The 20999-nt window shown below is 44.1% G+C and overlaps 1 protein-coding gene across 4 annotated transcripts in view; it reads left to right on the top strand.

Annotated features, from left to right (window-relative positions):
* The window catches only part of LOC127445616 (PEX5-related protein-like), a 164463-nt gene that overhangs the window by 99434 nt on the left and 44030 nt on the right, over nucleotides 1-20999 (top strand). For 2 of the 4 annotated variants that reach the window (XM_051705792.1, XM_051705795.1), the window contains 4 exons: nucleotides 3601-3721; nucleotides 4412-4502; nucleotides 4737-4766; nucleotides 7056-7151. In XM_051705792.1, coding sequence (XP_051561752.1) covers nucleotides 3601-3721; nucleotides 4412-4502; nucleotides 4737-4766; nucleotides 7056-7151 — 338 coding nt within the window. The remainder of the gene's footprint in view (nucleotides 1-3600; nucleotides 3722-4411; nucleotides 4503-4736; nucleotides 4767-7055; nucleotides 7152-20999) is intronic. The other 2 variants (XM_051705793.1, XM_051705794.1) reach the window with 2 other exon arrangements.

Genomic DNA, 20999 nt, shown 5'->3' on the forward strand with positions numbered 1-20999 from the left:
TGCAAAAACACATTCTGGCAAGCGTCCGGCATCAAGATTGGTTCGCGGTGGTAGACCTGAAGGATGCGTACTTCCACGTCTCGATCCTTCCTCGACAAAGACCCTGCGGTTTGCGTCCAAGAGTCAGGCATATCAGTACAAAGTCCTCCCTTTCGGCCTGTCCCTGTCTCCTCGCGTTAAGGGAGGTGGGCATTCGCATTCTTAACTATCTCAACAACTGGCTAATCCTAGCTCATTCTCGAGACATGTTGTGCGCACACAGGGACCTGGTGCTCTCACACCTCAGCCAACTAGGGCTTCGGGTCAACTGGGAAAAGAGCAAGCTCCTCCCAGTTCAGAGCATCTCTTTTCTTGGTTTGGAGTTGGACTCAGTCTCCTTGACGGCGCACCTTACGAACGAGCACGCCCAGTCGGTGCTGGCCTGTTAGAAGGCATTCAAACAGAAAACAGCGGTTCCACTGAAACTTTATGGCATCCTCGGCGGTGGCCACCCCGCTCGGGTTGATGCATATGAGACCACTTCAGCATTGGCTCCAGACTTGAGTCCCGAGATGGGCATGGTGACATGGTGCCGTCTTTTCAGCCCTTGGACCGACCTCTCGTTTCTATGGGCAGGTGTTCCTCTAGAACTGGTCTCCAGGCACGTCGTGGTCACAACAGATGCCTCCAAAACAGCCTGGGGCGCTGTTTGCAATGGGCACACAGCCGCTGGCCTCTGGACGGGTCCACGACTGCATTGGCACATCAACTGCCTCGAGTTGTTGGCAATTCGGCTCGCTCTGCGGAGGTTTCAGCCGTTGATCCAGGGAAAGCACGTGTTAGTTCAGACAGACAACACGACAATGGTAGCATATGTTAACCGCCAGGGCGGTCTGCGCTCTCGTTGTATGTCACAACTCGCCCGCCGTCTCCTCCTCTGGAGTCAGCAGCACTTCAAGTCACTACAAGCCACTCACATCCCGGGCAACCTCAACACTACAGCGGACGCACTGTCATGACAGGTTACCCTCAGGGGAGAGTGGAGACTCTACCCTCAGGTGGTCCAGCTGATTTGGAGTCGATTCAACAGGCACAGGTGCATCTGTTCGCCTCCCAAGAATCCTCCCCACTGCCTGCTCTGGTACACCCTGACCGAGGCCCCCCTCGGCATAGATGCGCTGGCACACAGCTGGCCCCCTGGCATGCGCAAATATGCGTTTCCCCCATTGAGCCTGCTTGCACAGACCCTGTGCAAGGTCAGGGAGGACGAGGAGCAGGTTGTCCTGGTAGCACCCTACTGGCCAACCCAGACGTGGTGCTCAGACCTCACACTCCTCGCGACAGCTCTCCCCTGGCGAATTCCCCTGTGGAAGGACCTTCTTTCTCAGGGACGGGGCACCATCTGGCACCCATGCCCAGACCTCTGGAATCTCCATGTCTGGCCCCTGGATGGGATGTGGAAGACCTAAGTGGTCTACCACCCGCAGTGGTAGACGCAATCACTCAGGCTAGGGCCCCCTCTACGAGGCGCCTGTATGCCTTTAAGTGGCATCTGTTCGCTAAATGGTGTTCTTCCCGACGCGAAGACCCCAGAGATGCGCAGTAGGATCAGTGCTTTCCTTCCTGCAGGAGAGGCTGTAAGGGAGGCTGTCCCCTTCCATTTTGAAGGTGTACGTTGCCGCCATAGCAGCACATCACGATGCAGTCGATGGTAAGTCCTTAGGGAAGCACGACCTGATCATCAGGTTCCTAAGAGGCGCCAGGAGGCTGAATCCCTCCAGACCGTGCCTTGTTCCCTCATGGGATCTCTCCATAGTTCTTCAAGATTTACAGAGAGCCCCCTTTGAGCCTTTGCAGTCAGCTGAGCTTAAGGCATTCTCCTTGAAGACTGCCCTCCTGACTGCGCTCACTTCCATCAAGAGGGTAGTAGACCTGCAAGCATTCTGTCAGCGAAATGTGCCTGGAGTTCGGTCCAGGTTACTCTCATGTGATCCTGAGACCCTGACCGGGCTATGTGCCCAAGGTTCCCACCACCCCTTTAGGGACCAGGTGGTGAAACTGCAAGCGCTGCCCCAGGAGGAGGCAGACTAGCCCTGTCGTCGCTGTGTCCGGTGCGCACTTTACGCATCTATTTGGATCGCACGCAGAGCTTTGGAATCTCTGAGCAGCTCTTTGTCTGCTTTGGTGCACAGCGGAAAGGAAGTGCTGTCTCCAAGCAGAGGATCACCCACTGGCTCATTGACACCATAACTATGGCATATGTCGCATAGGACATGCCACCCCCAGTAGGGCTACAAGCCCATTCTACCAAGGGTGTAGCGGCTCCCTGGGCCCTGGCCAGGGGTGCCTCTCTTACAGACATTTGCAGAGCAGCGGGCTGGGCAACACCCAACACCTTTGCAAGGTTCTACAACCTCCGGGTGGAACCGGTTTCGTCCCAGGTAGTGGCACGCAACACAAGCGGATAAGCCCGGGATAGCTGGCCAGGTGTATCGCTTGCAAGACGTGCACCATTAATTCCCAGTAGTGTTCACAAACTTTGTTCCCTGGTTGACTTCCTCCGGGCCCTGTGGCAGTTGAGTTTTCGGAGAGACTCGCTGCCGGCCCAGTACACGTGCTAACTAAGAGCCCTGTTCTGGGGTAGGTGCTCCGCATGTGATGGTTCCCTGTAAGGCTAACCCCATGCGATTATATATATTCTGCTAATTCATTTCCCTGTTGGCAAACTGCGTCTTCCTTGTTTGTAGTAACTCCTCCCCCATTGGGCAGGATCTACCTTGAAGACTCCCCACATGGTTGGAAAGACCATGTGACATATTTTTCCACTTAAATACCCCCCCCCCCCCCGGGCGAGGTGTGGTCTCCGCGGTGTCTTCCCCTTGGGAGGGACACACCCCGACTAGACCTGGCGGCCCAGTCAGATAATCCCCCTTCTTTTTTAGGGAGTGGAAAAAAAGAAGGGGAAAAGAGGCCACGACTGGGTTAAGCCTGTCTCTATCTTTTGGGTAGTTGACTTGTCCCCAAAAAGGGCCATTCGATACTCATACATATGTTGGGGGAGGTTACGTGTCCACCTGGTGTGTTGGCTATGAGGCACACAGTAGTCTGCCCACCACACACCGCCAGCTCACGTAACACAGTTCAGCCAATTGTGGCGTTTCGTATAGGGACCCCTAGTGTCACTACATCGACACAACGTCGAGTGAGTGACAGATAGGGAACGTCATGGTTACTTGTGTAACCTCCGTTCCCTGATGGAGGGAACGAGACGTTGTGTTCCTCCTGCCACAATGCTGAACTACATGCTGAAATGGCCGGACCTTATATCGGCTCCTCAGCATAAAACCTGAATGAGTAGTTGCATACCAGCTCCTTTTATACCCGTATGTCCGGGGGAGTGGCATGCAAATACCACTCGCCAATTTTCATTGGCCTTTTATCAAAGACCAGAGGTGTCTCGGGCTCCCAAGAGTGACCCCTAGTGTCACTACATCGACACAACGTCTCGTTCCCTCCATCAGGGAACGGAGGTTACACAAGTAAACATGACGTTTTGTTTGCAGTTTACTTGGTTGTGATGATATATCTCTGTCAAATTACATGGCCTCATTTTCTTTGCAGTAGCAGTTCCATCTTCTTTGGAGAAATGGGAAGAACTCAACCCTCATCCAGAGCGAAGTGGTAGTAGAAAGTGGAAACTTGAAAGAAGACGTTCATCAAAGAATTCTGGGGAATTTGTGTGGTAAGCCGCTACTCAAATATTGTTGGGGGGGGTAGACTATTAAAATATACAGATATACAAATATACACTCACTGAGCACTTTATTAGAAACACTATGGTCCTAATAATGTTCCCGATGTGGTCTTCTGCTCTTGTAGCCCATCCGTCTCAAGGTTCGACATGTTGTGCATTCTGAGATGCTATTCTGCTCACTACAATTGTACAGAGTGTTTATCTGAGTTACCGTAGCCTTTCTGTCAGCTCAAACTAGTCTGGCCATTCTCCATTGACCTCTCTCATCAACAAGGCTTTCCGTCCGCAGAACTGCCGCTCACTGGATGTGTTTTGTTTTTGGCACCATTATGAGTAAACTCTAGAGACTGTTGTACGTGAAAATCCCAGGAGATCAGCAGTTACAGAAATACTCAAACCAACCCGTGTGGCACCAACAATCATGCCACAGTTGAAATCAATGAGATCAAACTTTTTCCCCATTCTGATGGATGATGTGAATATTAACTGAAGCTCCTGACCCATATCTGCATGATTTTAGCATTGCACTGCTGCACTGATTGGCTGATTAGATAATCGCATGAATAAGTAGGTGCACAGGTGTTGCTAATGAAGTGCTCAGTGAGTGTATTCCACAAGATTCATGTATGTGCAGAGGATCTGAATTAGTTCATACACCACTTCCTATGACAATCACAGGTCTATGGATTGCAAGACTCTAGAGACAGTCCCCAGGAACTCCCTGGAAGTAATCAATAAAGTAGAGGCAGAGGCTGTGCCAGTAACTCAAGTAAGTGCAATTTTAAGCTACACTAAAGCATCACTGTTATTTTCATGAGTCGTGAAAACATCTCTACATGTGTCAATGACTTTCCCATGTTATTTCCCATTTGTCCGACTCTTTGTTTTCAAACGTTATTATGAGTCCATAAACTTGAACTGTGAATGGTATGTCTTTTAACTACATTGTGCACAGTACATCCTGGAACATCCTGTGCTAATGTGAAGAATTCTTTATTTTCAGCTCAACAGGCAATATGTTAGTGGAAGACATGTAAGACTCTCTGTGCACTCTTTGTATGAATCGCTGAATGGTCTATGCATTTGCACCATGGCAACAGCATCACCACCAAATTCAATACAAAAAAAAGACTAAAACATTTTGTCAGTACTTGAGCTATATTCATACCAGCTAATGAACTATAGTGCCTTCCTCATAGCAGTTCACATTTTGCAAGAACTTTCAAATGTTCCTTCTTGTGGTGCAACAGGGTACAAATGTTACACGCTTCTACGTCAGTGGAGCATGCAGGTCTGTGGTATTGCTTTCTATCATGATTAAATTACTAGCAAATTAATTATTCACAAGATAATACCAAATGCAATGTCTCCATCAGTGGATGACTCCTTTACTAGTAACCTTCGATTTGCCACTTTTGGGTTGCTGAACCCTTGCTGAAAGCCAGGGGTTTAAAGAACTGTTCAATTTTTAGTCCTAAAACCCAGAAGAGAATTAGCATTTTCGAGCAATTGGTTCCCTTTTGAAATTTCAATGGGTTTTTAGAACAGAGATGTTTGATTAATAAGTAAAACAAAGACTGTGGTTAACATTACTCAAGGAGACACATTTTGTTCTACAACTTAAATTACACACCTCAAACCTGATTTTATTTATGCATGTTGCTAACAAGTTGCTTAAAAAGGACTACTACTACCACAAGGATGTACGTTTTGGCAAATCAGATGTTGTAGAACAAAATGTGAAAGTCTCTGAGGAATATTAACCAAAGATTTTAGTTTACTCATAAATCGAAAATCCCTCTTCTAAAAACCCATTTAAAATTCCAGAGGGAACTCATGGTGAATTAGCCTTTCGGGTTGGCCTACAAATTGGTATCTTGACTCGACAAGTGTGAAGCATTAGAGCTTATATCTCCTGTACTCTATCCATCTATTTGCCAAACTATACTATGTTTTGTACTACAGTAAATGGAGTACCAAAAATTATCTGACCCATTTCAAAGATCTCATTTCATCTGTTAAAACTAGTCATGATGGCGCAATCATTACACATGTGAACTGCATGGTTCTAAAACAATTATCTGAAATAGTCTTTCCACCATGAGAGGCTGTGAAAATGGAATGTGTATTGTTAAAGGTAATTGTCGCACTGACACAAGGTCTGACAGGGCACATTAAATGTAATTATACAGGGCTGCACCAGCACAATGAAACAAGACCAATTGTCCTTTTTGAGGCCTACATTATAGCATCCTGTATGATATCCATTTAACTTAGTAACCTTGGTTATTGATAAATGTCCAATGAGACAAGTGGAAAATACCTCATCATCTTCCTTTGATTCAGTCTGCCTGCAAGGCTTTGTTATGCTGAAAATTTAATTGTGGGAACGGATGTTGTCCATTAATAGCCTAGCACTTGACATTTAGAGTGACCTAAGAACAAGATACAAAGCTACAGACAGAGGGTGAATTTTAAAGGGTATCTCAGTAATTAAACTATTCAGTATAGTTAACCAAATCTAGATTTTATAGTGTTTGGTTGAGCAAATGCTGCTCATTTTGCCACAAAGCTACAGTTTTTACACTTTTCTAGGAAATCAACCTATAAATTGCTTACTTATAGTTGTCTCTGCATATTAAGCATTTTAACATAAAAAATTACAAACTTTATCTTTAATGCTTTAACTCATCAGCAAATGTAAAAAAAAAAAAAAAGCCTTAGATTCTTTATGTTATGCCCATATGTCGCTCTCTAAATTTGAATACATTTTTTGTCTCTAAGAATACAAAACCTTTTGGATCTTACAGTTGTTATTTTATTTTACATTATGCTTGATTTCTGTTGGTGGGTGGTGTACACGTACATCAATGCAATCAATATGAATGACTTTGCCGCATGTAAAGCATGTCTTCAGGTGTATATTGCCAAAAAAAAAAAAAAAAATGTGCATTTAAAAATTCATGCTGAACAAAAGTCTTCTGCCATGCTATCTGCCATGCAGATTTGCATTCAGAGAAAAATTGTGTAAAGGCAAATTGCTGTGCATGACAAGCCAGTCCAGGGCTATTTTGAGTGTGTGAGAATGTTAGGTGTGAACAGCAAAAAAAAGTGTGTGTGAAAGAGAGACAGAAAGATAGATGGAAAGAGAGGGAGAGAGAAAGAAAGAAAACTAGAAGAGGCTGTGCTGCTATGCTGGCATTTCTCCTTGCCTCTGGCATTAGGGGTTGGCAAGGGCAGGGCCTTTTTTCCTGTCAGAGAGACTGAGAGATGGCTGACAACGCTCTCACTGACTCCTGCCCTGTGTACGTGTGTCTGATAGGGCCGTTTGAGCAAAGACCAAAGGTGGGGTAGCACACTCCTGTCCAGAAACCAGTCTCTGGAGGAAGAGTTCGAGAGAGCCAAAGCAGCAGTGGAGGTAAACAATGTCTTTGTGTCATCACTGAACCACTGTCTCATGGTTTCCTCTTGCATTATTTTAAAATTATTATTGTAATTATTTAATTATTTTAGGGCTGTCGATTTAACACGTTAATTCAGTGCGAATAATAAAGTATTACAAATATTTACAAAATGAATCATGCCCCTGGATCAAAATGAGGAATATTCCTACCATCGGAGCAATTGAAGTTTGAAGTACCACCTTCACGAGTCCCTGTCAGTAAGGGGCAGTAAGGGCAGTTTAAGTTGTATAGGCAACGCGCAGTTGTATAGGCATGAAACCACACGCCGGCTGTGTCTCGTTTGGAAGGCTGCGTCCGGAGGTCGCATTTGTCGGCCGCATACGTCATTGAGGCTGTCTCGTTTCAATTTCTTTTTTTTTTTTTGTCTTTCTTTTTCTTATTTTTTTATCTATTGTCAATGCTTTTATGTATATGCACTTACATTTATACAATTATTAACCTTTTTTGCATTCCCAATAAAATAAATAAATAAACAAAAAAATGAAACGAGACGGCCTCGATGAAGTATGCGGCCAACAAATGTGACCTCCGGAGGACGCAGCCTTCCAAACGAGACACAGCCACTGAGCAGACAGAACAAGATGAGGATTCAAACAGCTGGAAGGAGCACAACTCTGAATGCAGGGGTTTCAAACAAGGTTTAACTTGACACAGCACCCTAACAAAGGTATGTTTATGACACAGCACAACCAAAGTGAGACTCCAACAGCATCTGTCTGACGCATGTGTACAGTAGATGTGTCCTTAGAAAAGCCCTTATATAAGTCTACCTCAGACAGATTGACAAATTCAACTGCAAAACTGATTGCTTTGGACTGTAGGTCAATGATAGTCTTATAGTTGATGATATGAAAATAATTACTAGCCTATATTGCCTTGTAAAGCCACTTTTTTATAGTATAATTATTGCTTTACTCGTGTGCCACAATAATGTAATGCATTTTAATTATCTAAAATATTATATATATATATATTATATATATATATATATATATATATATATATATATATATATATATATATATATATATATATATATATATATAAAATTATTATTATTTTGAATATATTTGTTTAATTATTTAATCATCATAAATTGACTTATTATTGGGGATCTTTTCTCAGCAAATATTGCAATATGCGTTTAATTGCGATTATTTCGATTAATTGATTGGAATGTCATGTAATTAATTTTAATAAAACTGTTAATCAATTGACAGCTCTTAATTATTTTTTATTATTTATCATTTTAAAATGGTTTTAGAGAGAATAACATTTTCATTCTAGAGATCATTTGATATGACAAAAATCTACGTAATGCAAGATGAGTCATAAATATTTCTGAAGAGAAAAACTGTAAACTTATAAATGTTTAATGTGTCTATATAATAAAATTTATTTTGTCAACTTTTAAGAGAACACTAGCATGTAGATGGCTTCAAAGCTAAAAGACATGCAATAAAAATCACAAAACTAACATAAATAGCAATTTTTGATTTCATGTTTTTTTTTTAATTATCACAAAACAGTGTAAAGTATCACGCTACCAAATGGAATTGCAATAATAACTTATAAACAGGCATTCCAACAAAACAGGTGGTCCTGCCTCAAGCTCACTCCACTGGTTGACATATTGAACCACTCATACAAATAAAACATGTAAAGTGCTCTAGAATTGCAGTATTTACACTCTGGAATTCAAACTATGAATGGTTTAATTACAGTTGTTGCTGCACAGTGGGATAATAGAACATAAAAAAGTACACACTCCACCTTCATTACATTTATTTAAGTATGCCCTTTAATGTTAAAATCATCTCTTTTTTTGATAATGCCTCACCTATCTGGCATTAGAAGAGTTTAGTAGGAGCTTTCTGTTGTCAAGAGTACAATGTGATGCTAATTATCCCTACTCAATTATTGATTGATTATAATGTCACCATATAATAACTTTCCATTGCCCAATGAAAGGAGAAAATAAGACAGTCATGCAGCATCAGATGGCAGAGGAAAAGGTATTGTGCTTACGGAAACTAGATATGGGCTACTTCAGCTGGAGACCCTGTTATCCAACATCAGTTCCTTTGCTTCAGTGATCACAACCACTAATGCATTGGAAAAAATGTATCCAAGGCCTGTCACTAAGGGAAAACAAAATATCTAATCATAATATCTATACTGATTCATACAGGAATAAATTTTTCGAATACATGCTACAATTATATTCATATTTTGAGCAGTCTTTCTTGGAGAAGAGACAATCTTGTAATGGGAAGTCCTATGGTGTCGAATTTTGTTTTAGATTTTCAGTATCCTATACAAACACGTAACCAAAACCTGCAAACCAAAGAACAAGGCCTTGTATTTCACCACATTGTGATAGGAGTGCTTATTACTGTTAAGAGTGCATATTGTTTAATACTTTATGGGTTGTCCTGATGAATGTCTGCTGTTGAACTTGTAAGAAACAGCTATTGTATTATAGTACATGTGTTGCAGAGGCTGAGTGCCAAGGGCAAAAACATGGGGGGCCTATTTTAAGAGCACTAGCACTAAGCGCAGTGCTATGCCATAAGTCATATTTGCAAAGTCAATGGGCATGGCCATGAAGTTTTGGTATTTTCATGCAAGCATGTGCTAAGTCTAGGCACAAGTGGGTTTGTAGAAATTTTGCATTCAAAGCACTAATGGGCTGGGTCAAGTGAAATTTAATTCTGAGGTTCTTCTCCGGCACCATCTGCCAGTGTCAAGCATACTTCTATTACAGTGACACTCTCCTTTTATACGCATGAAAAATGTGGTTCTCATCAGGATTTGGATTTACACTCAGTTAAATTATAGAGAATGTAAGAATTATTACTATCTACAGACATGTCTACACAATCAAGGCTAGTATTAACAGTGATTGTATTGGAACGCACTTCACTAATACAGGTTGATTTTGATTTTTAAAAATGTAATTGATTTATTGAAACACAAAAAAATTAAACCAAAAATATTTCTAAATTCAAATTACACTTCAAACGAAATGAAAATATGATCAAAATAACAAAGTGGTCAAAAAAATCATACCAAATCCAAATATTTTACTCTCTCTGACTTCCCCTTTTGCAGTGACTTATAAATCACTCTATGACAACAGGTAGAAAAATACCAATACAAATTATATCATAAATACAATTGTAAATATAAACATAATAATAATAATTGAAAAATAAACCATGACCTAAAGATAGTTTCAGACAAACCTCATAAATATTTGTTTTATAAAACGGCCACAACAGTGATCGTCACTAATATCAGAGTTTCTGTGCATACACCCACAGATAGCACAAACACTCCCAGCCATGCCCACTTGCACTTTGTGCTGGCATGAATATTGCACTTAGAATTAGCGCTCTCACAAAAATTGGATAAGACATTGCGCATGGTTTTAGGGCTGCACTCTGTGCACTTGTGAAAATAGAGCCCAGGGTATCTTTAAGAACAGATGAATAATAAAGGAGAGAGAGCAAGGGAATCTTAAAGTGAGAGTAATACTTACAGTACGAGGAGATGTTATGCCTTTTTGTTGCCCTCAAGTCAATGCCCATTATAGCTATATGATTGAGATGATGTTCAGTTAGGGAAGAGGGTGGAGAGGGCACAGGACTTATTATACAGTAAGCAGTGATTCTCGGAGCTGCAATGAGAACAAATGTAATACTGATCAATATAACCATCCTTCATTTTCGATCATTACGGGAATGATAACCCCCCAATTAATAATAGGCCTCCAATTTATATATTTCATCTGATTATTAGCTGAACAGGGATCTAAATTGTCCAGAAAGCTACTGTCTGAGACAGTAAGGCTAGTTTCCAATCATTTTCATGATTGCTGATTTCCAGAATGGTGGTATAACTTGGAGCCTAAAATGAATTTAAATGAAGAATTGCTGGTCTGCCTTTTGTTTACTGAACAGTAAATAAAAATGCAAGATGAAAAATACATTTTACAGCCAGCAGTCTTAAGGGAGGATCATTTTGGGGTGTAGAAAACAGAATACAACTGAAATGATGCTGATCTATGAGGTGAAAATAGGTGGTAGGCCAAATCTGGGATGCTGTAAATGTAGAGATTTAGGTGAGCTCAAGTCTCCTCTCTATAGAGTTTATTTCGATGCATGAATTGTTTTAGATCACAATGGATTTCAGATTAATATTTTTAAAAACCATGCACCTGTAGGTAACTTTTTAACCTATTGGGATTTCCCTGTCTGATGTAGTGACACTAGGGGTCACTCTTGGGAGCCCGAGACGCCTCTGGTCTTTGATAAAAGGCCAATGAAAATTGGCGAGTGGTATTTGCATGCCACTCCCCCGGACATACGGGTATAAAAGGAGCTGGTATGCAACCACTCATTCAGACTTGTTCTTCGGAGCCAAGCACGTGTGTGTTCGTCCCGTCACCTTGCTATTGCTGCTGGATTTCACGGCGCATATCAAAGGTCACTCTCGCACGGTAGAGTGTTGTGCTTCCCCTGGGCGCTTTGGAGGCTGAGTCCACAGGTGTAAAAAAGAGTATATTTAAAAGAGTATATTTTCTCTAAAAGAGCTTGCACAAACGATTGGCGTCTTTTTAAAGATGTCCTTTCGCCTTCGTGCCACTGGGTGTGGCTGTTATCTCTCCCCATCGGATGGTCACGAAATCTGTCTCGAGTGCTTGGGTCACCAGCACGCCGAGGCAGATTTTGTGGATGGGTCATGTTTTCACCGTGAGAACTTGCCCATGAGAACGCTGCGGTTGCAGATCCCTTTCTTCTCCATGAGGCAGAGATCCACTGCAGCTGCTTCCCAACATGGTTCATCCTGTGTTGAACTCAGGCGGCTGGGTAGGCGAGCGCCGTGGGCGATTTGGATGTGGTTATGAGAACTTCTTCGCTGGCTCAGATCCCGCAGACCTCCCATCCCCCAGCATGCTTGTTCTGCCTGGTAGAGTTCACGAGCAAGGCAGGCGGTCTGACTCAGGGCGGATATAATGTCTCGTTCGCGGCTCGCGGCGAGGATGAGTTATCGGTCGCAGCATCAGGGGGTGGGCTCCTGCTTTCAGAAGCGGACGAGTCTACTGCACTCCCGGTCTTGGGCGGTAAAGCTCAAGACGAAGCGGATGCTGAGTTGGCAGCCGTGCTTGCCCGGGCGGCTGCAAACATCGGGCTTGAGTGGAACCCTCCGCCCTGCCCTGAACATTCGTGGCTGTATGATTGGTTTCTGGGCTCGGAGCATGGCTCACGGCCGCACCCCACCCCGGTAGCTTTCTTCCCGGAAGTGCACGAGGAGCTCGCAAAGTCATGAAAGGCGCCTTTCTCTCCCCGTACATGCTTCGCGAGCTCGTCCACCCTAACTACCCTCGACGGCGGGGCAGCCAAGGGATAGTTGAGCTTCCCCAGGTCAAGTGCACCATGGCAGTGCACCTGTGCCCGCAGGGCGCAGCCACCTGGAGTAACCGACCAAGCCTCCCTTCCCAGGCATGTAAGTTTTCAACATTGTTAGCGGTCAGGCTGCCTCCGACCTACACGCCATGGTCATCCTGCAGCTTCACCATGCCAAGGCACTTAAAGATCTGCACGAGGGTAGAACTGACCCAGGGCTCATACAGGAACTGCACACTGCGACCGACCTCGTTCTACGAGCGACAAAAGACACGGTGCGTGCCCTGGGTCGGATGATGTCCACTTTGGTGGTCCAAGAGCAACACCTGTGGCTCAACCTTGCGGAGATGCGTGATGCCAAGAAGGTCCGCTTTATCGATGCACCCGTCTCCAAGGGGGGCTCTTTGGCGTCACTGTTGAGGACTTTGCCCCCCCCCAAAAAAAAGAAACATGAGTTCTCGAAGGTGACGAAGCAGATGGAGGCCATTAAACACATCCTGCCACAGCGTGACTCGGCTGCCTACTGGCCTCAGAAGTCCCACACACTGTCTGCCTCTCACCAAGGCCGTCCTCCTGCGGTGTCGGCCCCAGCTCCCCCACCATCGGAGCCTGCGCACCGGCCTCTGAGAAGAAGATCCTCCTGCAGGAAGATGGCACCACCTGCCCGTCAGTCATCCACTAGGAACCCCGGATGGGCTTCGAAGCGGCCCTGGGACAGGTGTCCCAGGGACGAGGTTGCTGACTCTGACTGGCCTGACCCAGGTAAGCGTACAGGCTTCACTTCTGCCCCTGGGCCAGCATGAGGTGAGTGCCCTCACAACATCACCAGGTGCCTTCTGGGCCCCAGCACCCAGTTTGTCAGTAAAAGAGCAGTTTCCTCATTCCCTGGGTCATTCTCCAATGCTCGCAACAGCCAGGTGCTGGAAGACTTTCCGGTCAATGAGTGGTATGTGAGTATCCCTTGTTTTCCGTCGAAGGGAAGCCAGCAAACAGGTAAGTACGGTGGTTCTTGGGGCCGCTCGCCCACCCCAGCCACTGTTGCCGGCTCGCGGGGCAGCACGCCTCCCCCGGACAGTCTTCCCAGTGGGGCGTCTGCTCTGCCTCGCCACAAACTACCCACCCCGGGCATGATAAATCCTATCGTCCCCCTGGTGCCGTTAGTGCAGAGGCTGGAAGCCTGGTTAGCGCTTTCCAGTCCATCATGATGGCTCATCTGGACGATCCGGCTCAGCTACGTGATCCAGTTCACCAGACGACTGCCCAGGTTCAGTGGTGTCCTCTCCACCATGGTGCGAGGCAAGGATGCCTCGGTCCTTCGGGCAGAGGTCGCCACCCTTCTGGCGTCCCGTCCCCTTAGCCATGTAGCACAAGGGCTTTTACAGCCCTTATTTTATCATGCCAAAGAGAGAGGGGGGGTTGCACCCAATCCTGGAGCCTGCCTTACACAGGCTTCCGTTCAAGATGTTGACGCAGAAGCACAACCTAACGTCTGTACAACATCGGATTGGTTCGCGGCCATCGACCTGAAGGATGCATACTTTCATGTATCGATCCTTCCTCGACACAGACCCTTTCTTTGGCTCACTACCTTCAGGCAGAAGGTAGTGGTCCTGGTAAAACAATTTCAGAGGCTCCTGGGGCATATGGCATCCTCAGCGGCAGTATTTCCCCTCAGGTTGATGCATATGAGACTGCTCCAGCACTGGCTACAGACTCGAGTCCCAATGTGGGTATGGCACCACGGCACCCAGCGTGTGACTATCACGCCACGGTGCTGCCAAACTTTCAGCCCTTGGTCAGATCTGGCAATTCTACTGGCAGGGGTTCCCTTAGAGCAGGTCTCAAGGTACGTCGTGGTCACCAGTGAATGCCTGGAGTCTGGGCTGGCACACTCTCACGTGATCCTGAGACCCCGGCCCTGGTTACGTGCCCAAAGTTCCCACCACTCCCTTCTGGGATCAGGTGGTGAATCTGCAAGCACTCCCTTCAGAGGATGAAGACCCGGCCTTGTCATTGCTGTGTCCAGTTCATGCCCTGCACATCTATCTGGACCACACGCAGAGCTTTAGATGCTTGGAGCAGCTCTTTGTCTGCTTTGGAGGGCAGCAGAAGGGGAAAGCTGTCTCCAAACAAGGTTGCCCCATTGGATTGTGGATGCCATTTCTCTGGCTTACCAATCACAAGGCCTTCCATGCTGTTTGGGAGTCCGGGCGCACTCCACCAGAGGTGTTGCGTCCTCCTGGGCACTGGCGAGGGGCGCCTCTCTAGCAGACATATGCAGAGCAGCGGGTTGGGCAACACCCAATACCTTTGCGAGGTTCTACAACCTGCGCATAGAACCGGTTTCGACCCGAGTGTTACGGGGTGACAACAGGTAGGCCAGGCACCTGGTCGGGTGTATCGCTTGCATTGCACCTTTCCCCTTTTTTAATTGTCCACAATTAATTCTTTAAGCACTATTCAGTGGCGAACTCGGCAGAGGTGTAACGCCACCAGGCCCAGTACTCGTGGTATGCCCCTTTTCAGGTGAGCCCATGTACTTGGGCTCAATGCTCCATACGTGGTGATCCCCCCCTCAGTAATCCCGTATGATGCGTTTCCACTGTTCAGTTTCCCCTCAGGTGAACCCTGTGATTCCCCTCATCAGAGCTCTGCTCTGCCTCGGCCACTGTTGCTGTGTACCCTCTCTGTAGATAGGGTCCTCCCCAGTGGCATCATTCCATATGTGAACTTTCCTGTCAGTATGTCCATGTGAGGTATTCTCCACATATTAACCTCCCTCCAGTAGGATGTGGCCTGTAGCCTCCTCGGGTAAGTGCCTCCTCCCACCATTATCAGGACCAGGGAGACACCTTACCTAACTCGCTGGAAGGTCACAACATGGTCGAGCGCTCGCTGCAAGGCACATAGCAGCCTGCCCGTGTCCGTTCCTCCGTACCTCGTGACACGGTTCAGCACCTATGGCATTTTGTATAGGAACCCCTAGTGTCACTACATCGACACAACGTCGAGTGAGTGACAGACAGGGAACATCTTGGTTACTGATGTAACCTCTGTTCCCTGATGGATGGAACGAGATGTTGTGTCCCTCCTGCCGCGACGCTGAACAGACCGCTGACGTGGCCAGGACTCTCTCTCAGCTCCTCAGCACAACTCTGAATCCACTTGCCAGTTTTCATTGGCCTCTTCTGAATAAAGCAAAGGTGATTGGGGCTCTCAAAAGCAAACTCCTAGTGTCACTACATCAACACAACATCTGGTTCCCTCCATCAGGGAACAGAGGTTACATCAGTAACCAAGACGTTTTCCTTTCAAAACAATGATTGCACTTGGGCCTAGTTTAGTTTGTAAAAAAGGGGTATTGCCAAAACTATTGGTTCGATGTTGGATTCCAATAGAATGGCCCCTGAAGATTTATGTGTTGTTCTGTCTTTTCTAAGCGCTGAACCAAAAACACATTTGACTCCGTTATTAATTTTATCTGACTCCAATTTTATATTAATCTGACTCAAATTTAAGTTGAAACTCTAATTTGGATTTAAGTTCTAATTGATTTCTGATCATTCTTTTAGTGTAATCTTTTTAAGTTATTGATTCCTCTGAATCGTCCTAACTTTCATTATCCTTTCATTCGGGTCCCGATTGTTGCTCAGAGTCATATGCCGGCCAATTAATTACATAGATCTCATGAACACAAAATAGCCAGTTCCGTTCATAGTCAGCGGTTGCAGGGTTTACTAATATCATCTGGTTCGGCAGCTTACTGCTTGCTCATAACCAGATGATAGTTTTATTTAGTCACGTTTCATACAACTTGCTAAGACGGTGATAAGCAGTGACTGGCAGTCTTACGTGGTTTCTCCTATTTATAAGCTCCAGTAATGATCATTATCCTGGACATAAGTTTGCGGTAACAAAAGGCATCCCTCGAATCTACCAGTGATAAATGATTTCGGAGGAATATAGAATAAATAAAGTAACAATTTATTTGCCAGGAAGGATTTAAAACATAAGATACAAAATCAATCAAAGCCAATTTCACACATGATCAGAATAAACAAACATTGCTAAAAATATAAGACAAGTCAAAGAAACATACCTGGCATTTGGAAAACTACACACAGTAATTGTGTGGGATATCTGACTACAGACTCCCCGAGCTCCTCTGCCATCTCTGTAGTCATTAAGTACTGTGATTTTGGGTTTTTTGGGGAATGGAATGATGGGGGAGCGTTTGAAGCAGCAGGGAACTTCACACTGCTCCAGTGATCTATTGAAGATCTGTGTGAAGATGGGGACTAGTTGGTCAGCGCAGACTTTCAGACAGGCAGGTGAAACACCATCTGAGCCTGGAGCTTTCCTAGTCTTTTGTTTCCGAAAGCCCCGGCACACATCCTCCTCACAGATCATAAGTGCAGATTGAGTAGCAGGAGGAGGGAGGGGGGGTTCCAGAAGGTGTTGGTGTGTGTGTGAAGTGAAGATCAGAGAGGGGGAGGGGTGTGAGACTGGGCCTTTCAAACCTACAGTAAAACTCATTCAGTTCATCAGCCATTAGTTGATGCTCTACAGAGTGAGGGGGAGGTGTCTTGTACTTGGTGATGCTTTTTAGGCCTTTCCACACAGATGCAGGATCATTGGCTGAAAACAGTTTTTTCAGCTTTTCAGAGTAACTTCTTTTAGCCACTCTGATTTCCTTATTAAGTGTGTTCCTGGCATGGTTGTACAATGTTTTATCCCCACTTCTGTAAACATCCTTTTTGGCATGATGAAGCTGTCTGAGTTTTCTTGTAAAACATGGTTTATCGTTATTGAATTATAAAACTGTCCTAGTAGGGATGCACATATCCTCACAGAAACTGAAATATGATGTCACAGTATCTGTGAACTCATCCAGGTCTGTGGCTGCAGCCTCAAAAACATTCCAATCAGTGCAGTCAAAGCAGGCTTTTAGTTCCAGCTCTGCTTCATTGGTCCATCTCTTTACAGTCCTTACTACAGGCTTAGCTGATTTTAGTTTCTGCTTGTAGGTCGGGAGAAGATGAACCAGACAGTGATCAGAGAGTCCTAAAGCTGCACGTGGGACAGAGCGATATGCATCCTTTACAGTGGTGTAGCAGTGGTCCAGTATATTTCTTTCTCTGGTGGGGCATGTGAAGTGTCGTTTGTATTTTGGCAAAATACTTCAGCCAAATAAGTATGTTTACTTAGAAAAAGCATAAAAACCGATTGCCTTAAAAAATCTAAGTAAGGTCAACTATGTAGATTTTACAGGGAGGTTGTCAGAAGTTGTTGTTAATAAGCTAGATAGAAAACTCATTGGAATTTATTTAATCAACTGCCACAATCAAGCTTTTTAATTGTCTTCCTTATGGCTTTTTATTATTCTGAACAAGAGCTGACACTTGACCTCTTTTAGTTTTTAATTATGAGATGAATATATTTACCTGCCCCTGTATTAAAGAGTTAGTCTTTCAGAGAGCTGTTCAAATAATTCTGCATCCCTCCACCACCCCGACTTCACCTTTTCCTATTATAGACAGCATGTCAAACCTTTCTTCCCCTTTCCATATCACTTTTATATGAACGTATGAATTCATTTTTTTATAAACTATAGTTTTTGATGAACATTCACTCGTTACCTGTCAAACTCTAAATGCTGTGCATTGATCCATAAGCCCTGATTTGCTCTTTTCCTTGCTCTTCACTAAAATATATTTGTGCATTCTCTGACAAATAAAACAAATCATTTAAAGGGGTCAAGTAATCCAGCCTTATCTCACAGTGAATTCGGAAACAGTAGGCTGACTTTTCTTGAGTTAAAGTTGGTCTGTGCTTTCCGAAATTTGAAGCACTGCCCCCAGTGGTCAAAGCGGGAAGTATTATTGAACATAAGGGCATGTGTGGGCTCCAGTTTCCCAGTGAAATGCCCACAGAGGGGCACCAAAAGTGAGTTGTAAAGCATGTTGTTTTTAAATGGTGTTTTATTAACAAAGTTCGGGAGGAGCAAGTTCGTTTAATTCAACCAATCACACAGCCAGAGCAATAGTATATAAACAGCTGCTTACCTCTACATAGCATTGAGAGTTTCCGGCATTCGGCCCCACCCATTGCCCACGAACAGACCCATGCAAGTGACTCGGATCATCAGAATGCAACTCTGCTGCAAAGCATTCGCCTTCATCAGTTCTGCAATTCTTTGTAAGTGGGTATAGACCAGTCATCTCTCCATCGTCTGCAGCTGGTACAAAATGCGGCTGCTCATCTTCTAACAGGAACAAAAAAGCATGATCACATAACACCAGTTCTAGCCTCTCTACACTGGCTTCCTGTCCGTTTTAGGATTGACTTTAAGATTTTATTGCTTGCTTTTAAAGTTTTAAATGGCTTGGCACCACCTAATTTAGCAGATCTCTTGCATCATCATACCCCAGTTTGAGCACTGAGGTCGAACAATCAGATGATCTTGGATGTTCTGAGATCCAGGCTCAAAAATAGAGGCGATCGAGCCTATGCAGTGGCTGCTCCTAATCTATGGAACAGCTTACCTTTCCATATAAGTACTGCTTAGACTATAGACATTTTTAAGTCACTGCTGAAGACCCACCCCTTCGCATTGACGTTCAACTCGAGTAGAGCTTGACACCCTGACTTCTTAATCTGTGTGTTGTAAATCTATAGCCCTGTCATAATTGTATTTATTTATCATGTTTGAGTTCTATGGCTTTGCTTTTGTAATTGTACAGCACAGTGGTTCAACTGGATTTTAAATGTGCTTTATAAATAAATGTGACCTTGACCTTCCCTTCCAGTACGTCATTTCAGGTTCCATTCTTTTTTTGGGGGGCGGGGGGATGATATTGTCATTAAAATCAATTGGTTCCTCTTATTCCTTCCAACACATCACTTCTGCACCTCATGAGTCTACGATGCCAGCAACATGCTGTTCCGTTTCTTGGCTTCTTTTGGGGGGCATTCAAACTCAGGTCAAGTCTCGAGCCTCGAGCCCTCTGCCAAGGACAGCAAGCCAAATATGTTTACGCTATCCTAACTGCAGGATTACATTAACTTGTGAACTACTGAAATTGTGTTTTATTAACAAAGTTTGGGAGGAGCAAGTTAATTTAATCCGACCAATCACACAGCCAGAGTAAGAGTATATAAACAGCTGCTTACATCTATGTAGCATTGAGAGTTGCCTTCATCCCACCACCTCCCCATCTCCTATCTATTCCATCAATACTAATCCAGTCGGGGGGGGGGGACATTTGAGCTCAGGTCAAGTCTCGAGCCTCAAGCCCTCCGCCAGGGACAGCAAGCCACATATGTTTAAGCTATCCTCACTGCAGGATTACATTAATTTGTGAACTACTGAATTATGTACTACAGTAAAGAGGAATGCATATTTTATTATTATTTATAAACTCGAACAACAGTACAGTTGAGGTGAAAGAACTCTAAAGGAAGGATGGCTGTCTTGAATGACAGCTAATGTCACAGGGGTGTTCAGGAATGCTTTTTAGATGCTTCTTTCACAATAACAGCTTCAGGGGATATTTTAGCAAACCTCTCATTATTCTTACCGTAAACGGGTTTTTTTCTATTTCAGTGTTTCTGACATATTTATTTTAGTGGTACAGATATAGCTGAGTACAGTCTTTTCTGTACAAATTGGTCATTAGATTTGATCTGATCTTCAACAAAGTCATAACAATAGAAAAACACATTCTGCTTCACAAATAACACAAAAACCATGATAAGTTTTCATGTCTTAATTTAACATACCATGTAAAAATTCACAGTGCAGGGCAGAAAAAGTATGTGAATCCCAAAGATAATGACTTCTCCAGAAGCTACTTAGAGACAAGAGTTAGCAAATCTGGAGTTGAGAGAACTCTCATCTAGACTAAATTAGAGGTGTTGGTGAAAGCCATGCTGCCCGTTAAAAAAAAATGCTCATAAATTTCAGATCAAAATGTATTAGCAAGGTAAGAAAAAATACTTTGAGAAGGAGGAGGTGCAACACTCACTCTATGAGCAAAAATAGAGCTTCAGCTTTATTAGAACAAAAACTTTATGATGTTTAGGCCACCTTCAAGGCCTTCTGTTGACAGCAAGAGCATCTTGAACAAACAAACAAAAAACTTTCGATTCAGCATAAACATTTTTTTGTCAATTTAAGAAAAACTCCAGGTAAATACAAATGGTTCACAAACTTTTTTCTGCAACTGTGTTAGTTTTTTATTTACAAACAGTGCACTTCAGTAATTGCATTAAATTGGTGACCAATGGAAATGTTAATGTTGTTAATGGAAATTTAACATTTTAATGTTACTGGGACTATCCAATTTGGAAACATGGAACAATTTTGATAAACACTATTGAATCCTGAAA

This window comes from Myxocyprinus asiaticus, chromosome 9 (genome assembly GCF_019703515.2).
Source record: "Myxocyprinus asiaticus isolate MX2 ecotype Aquarium Trade chromosome 9, UBuf_Myxa_2, whole genome shotgun sequence".
Lineage (NCBI taxonomy): Eukaryota > Metazoa > Chordata > Actinopteri > Cypriniformes > Catostomidae > Myxocyprinus > Myxocyprinus asiaticus.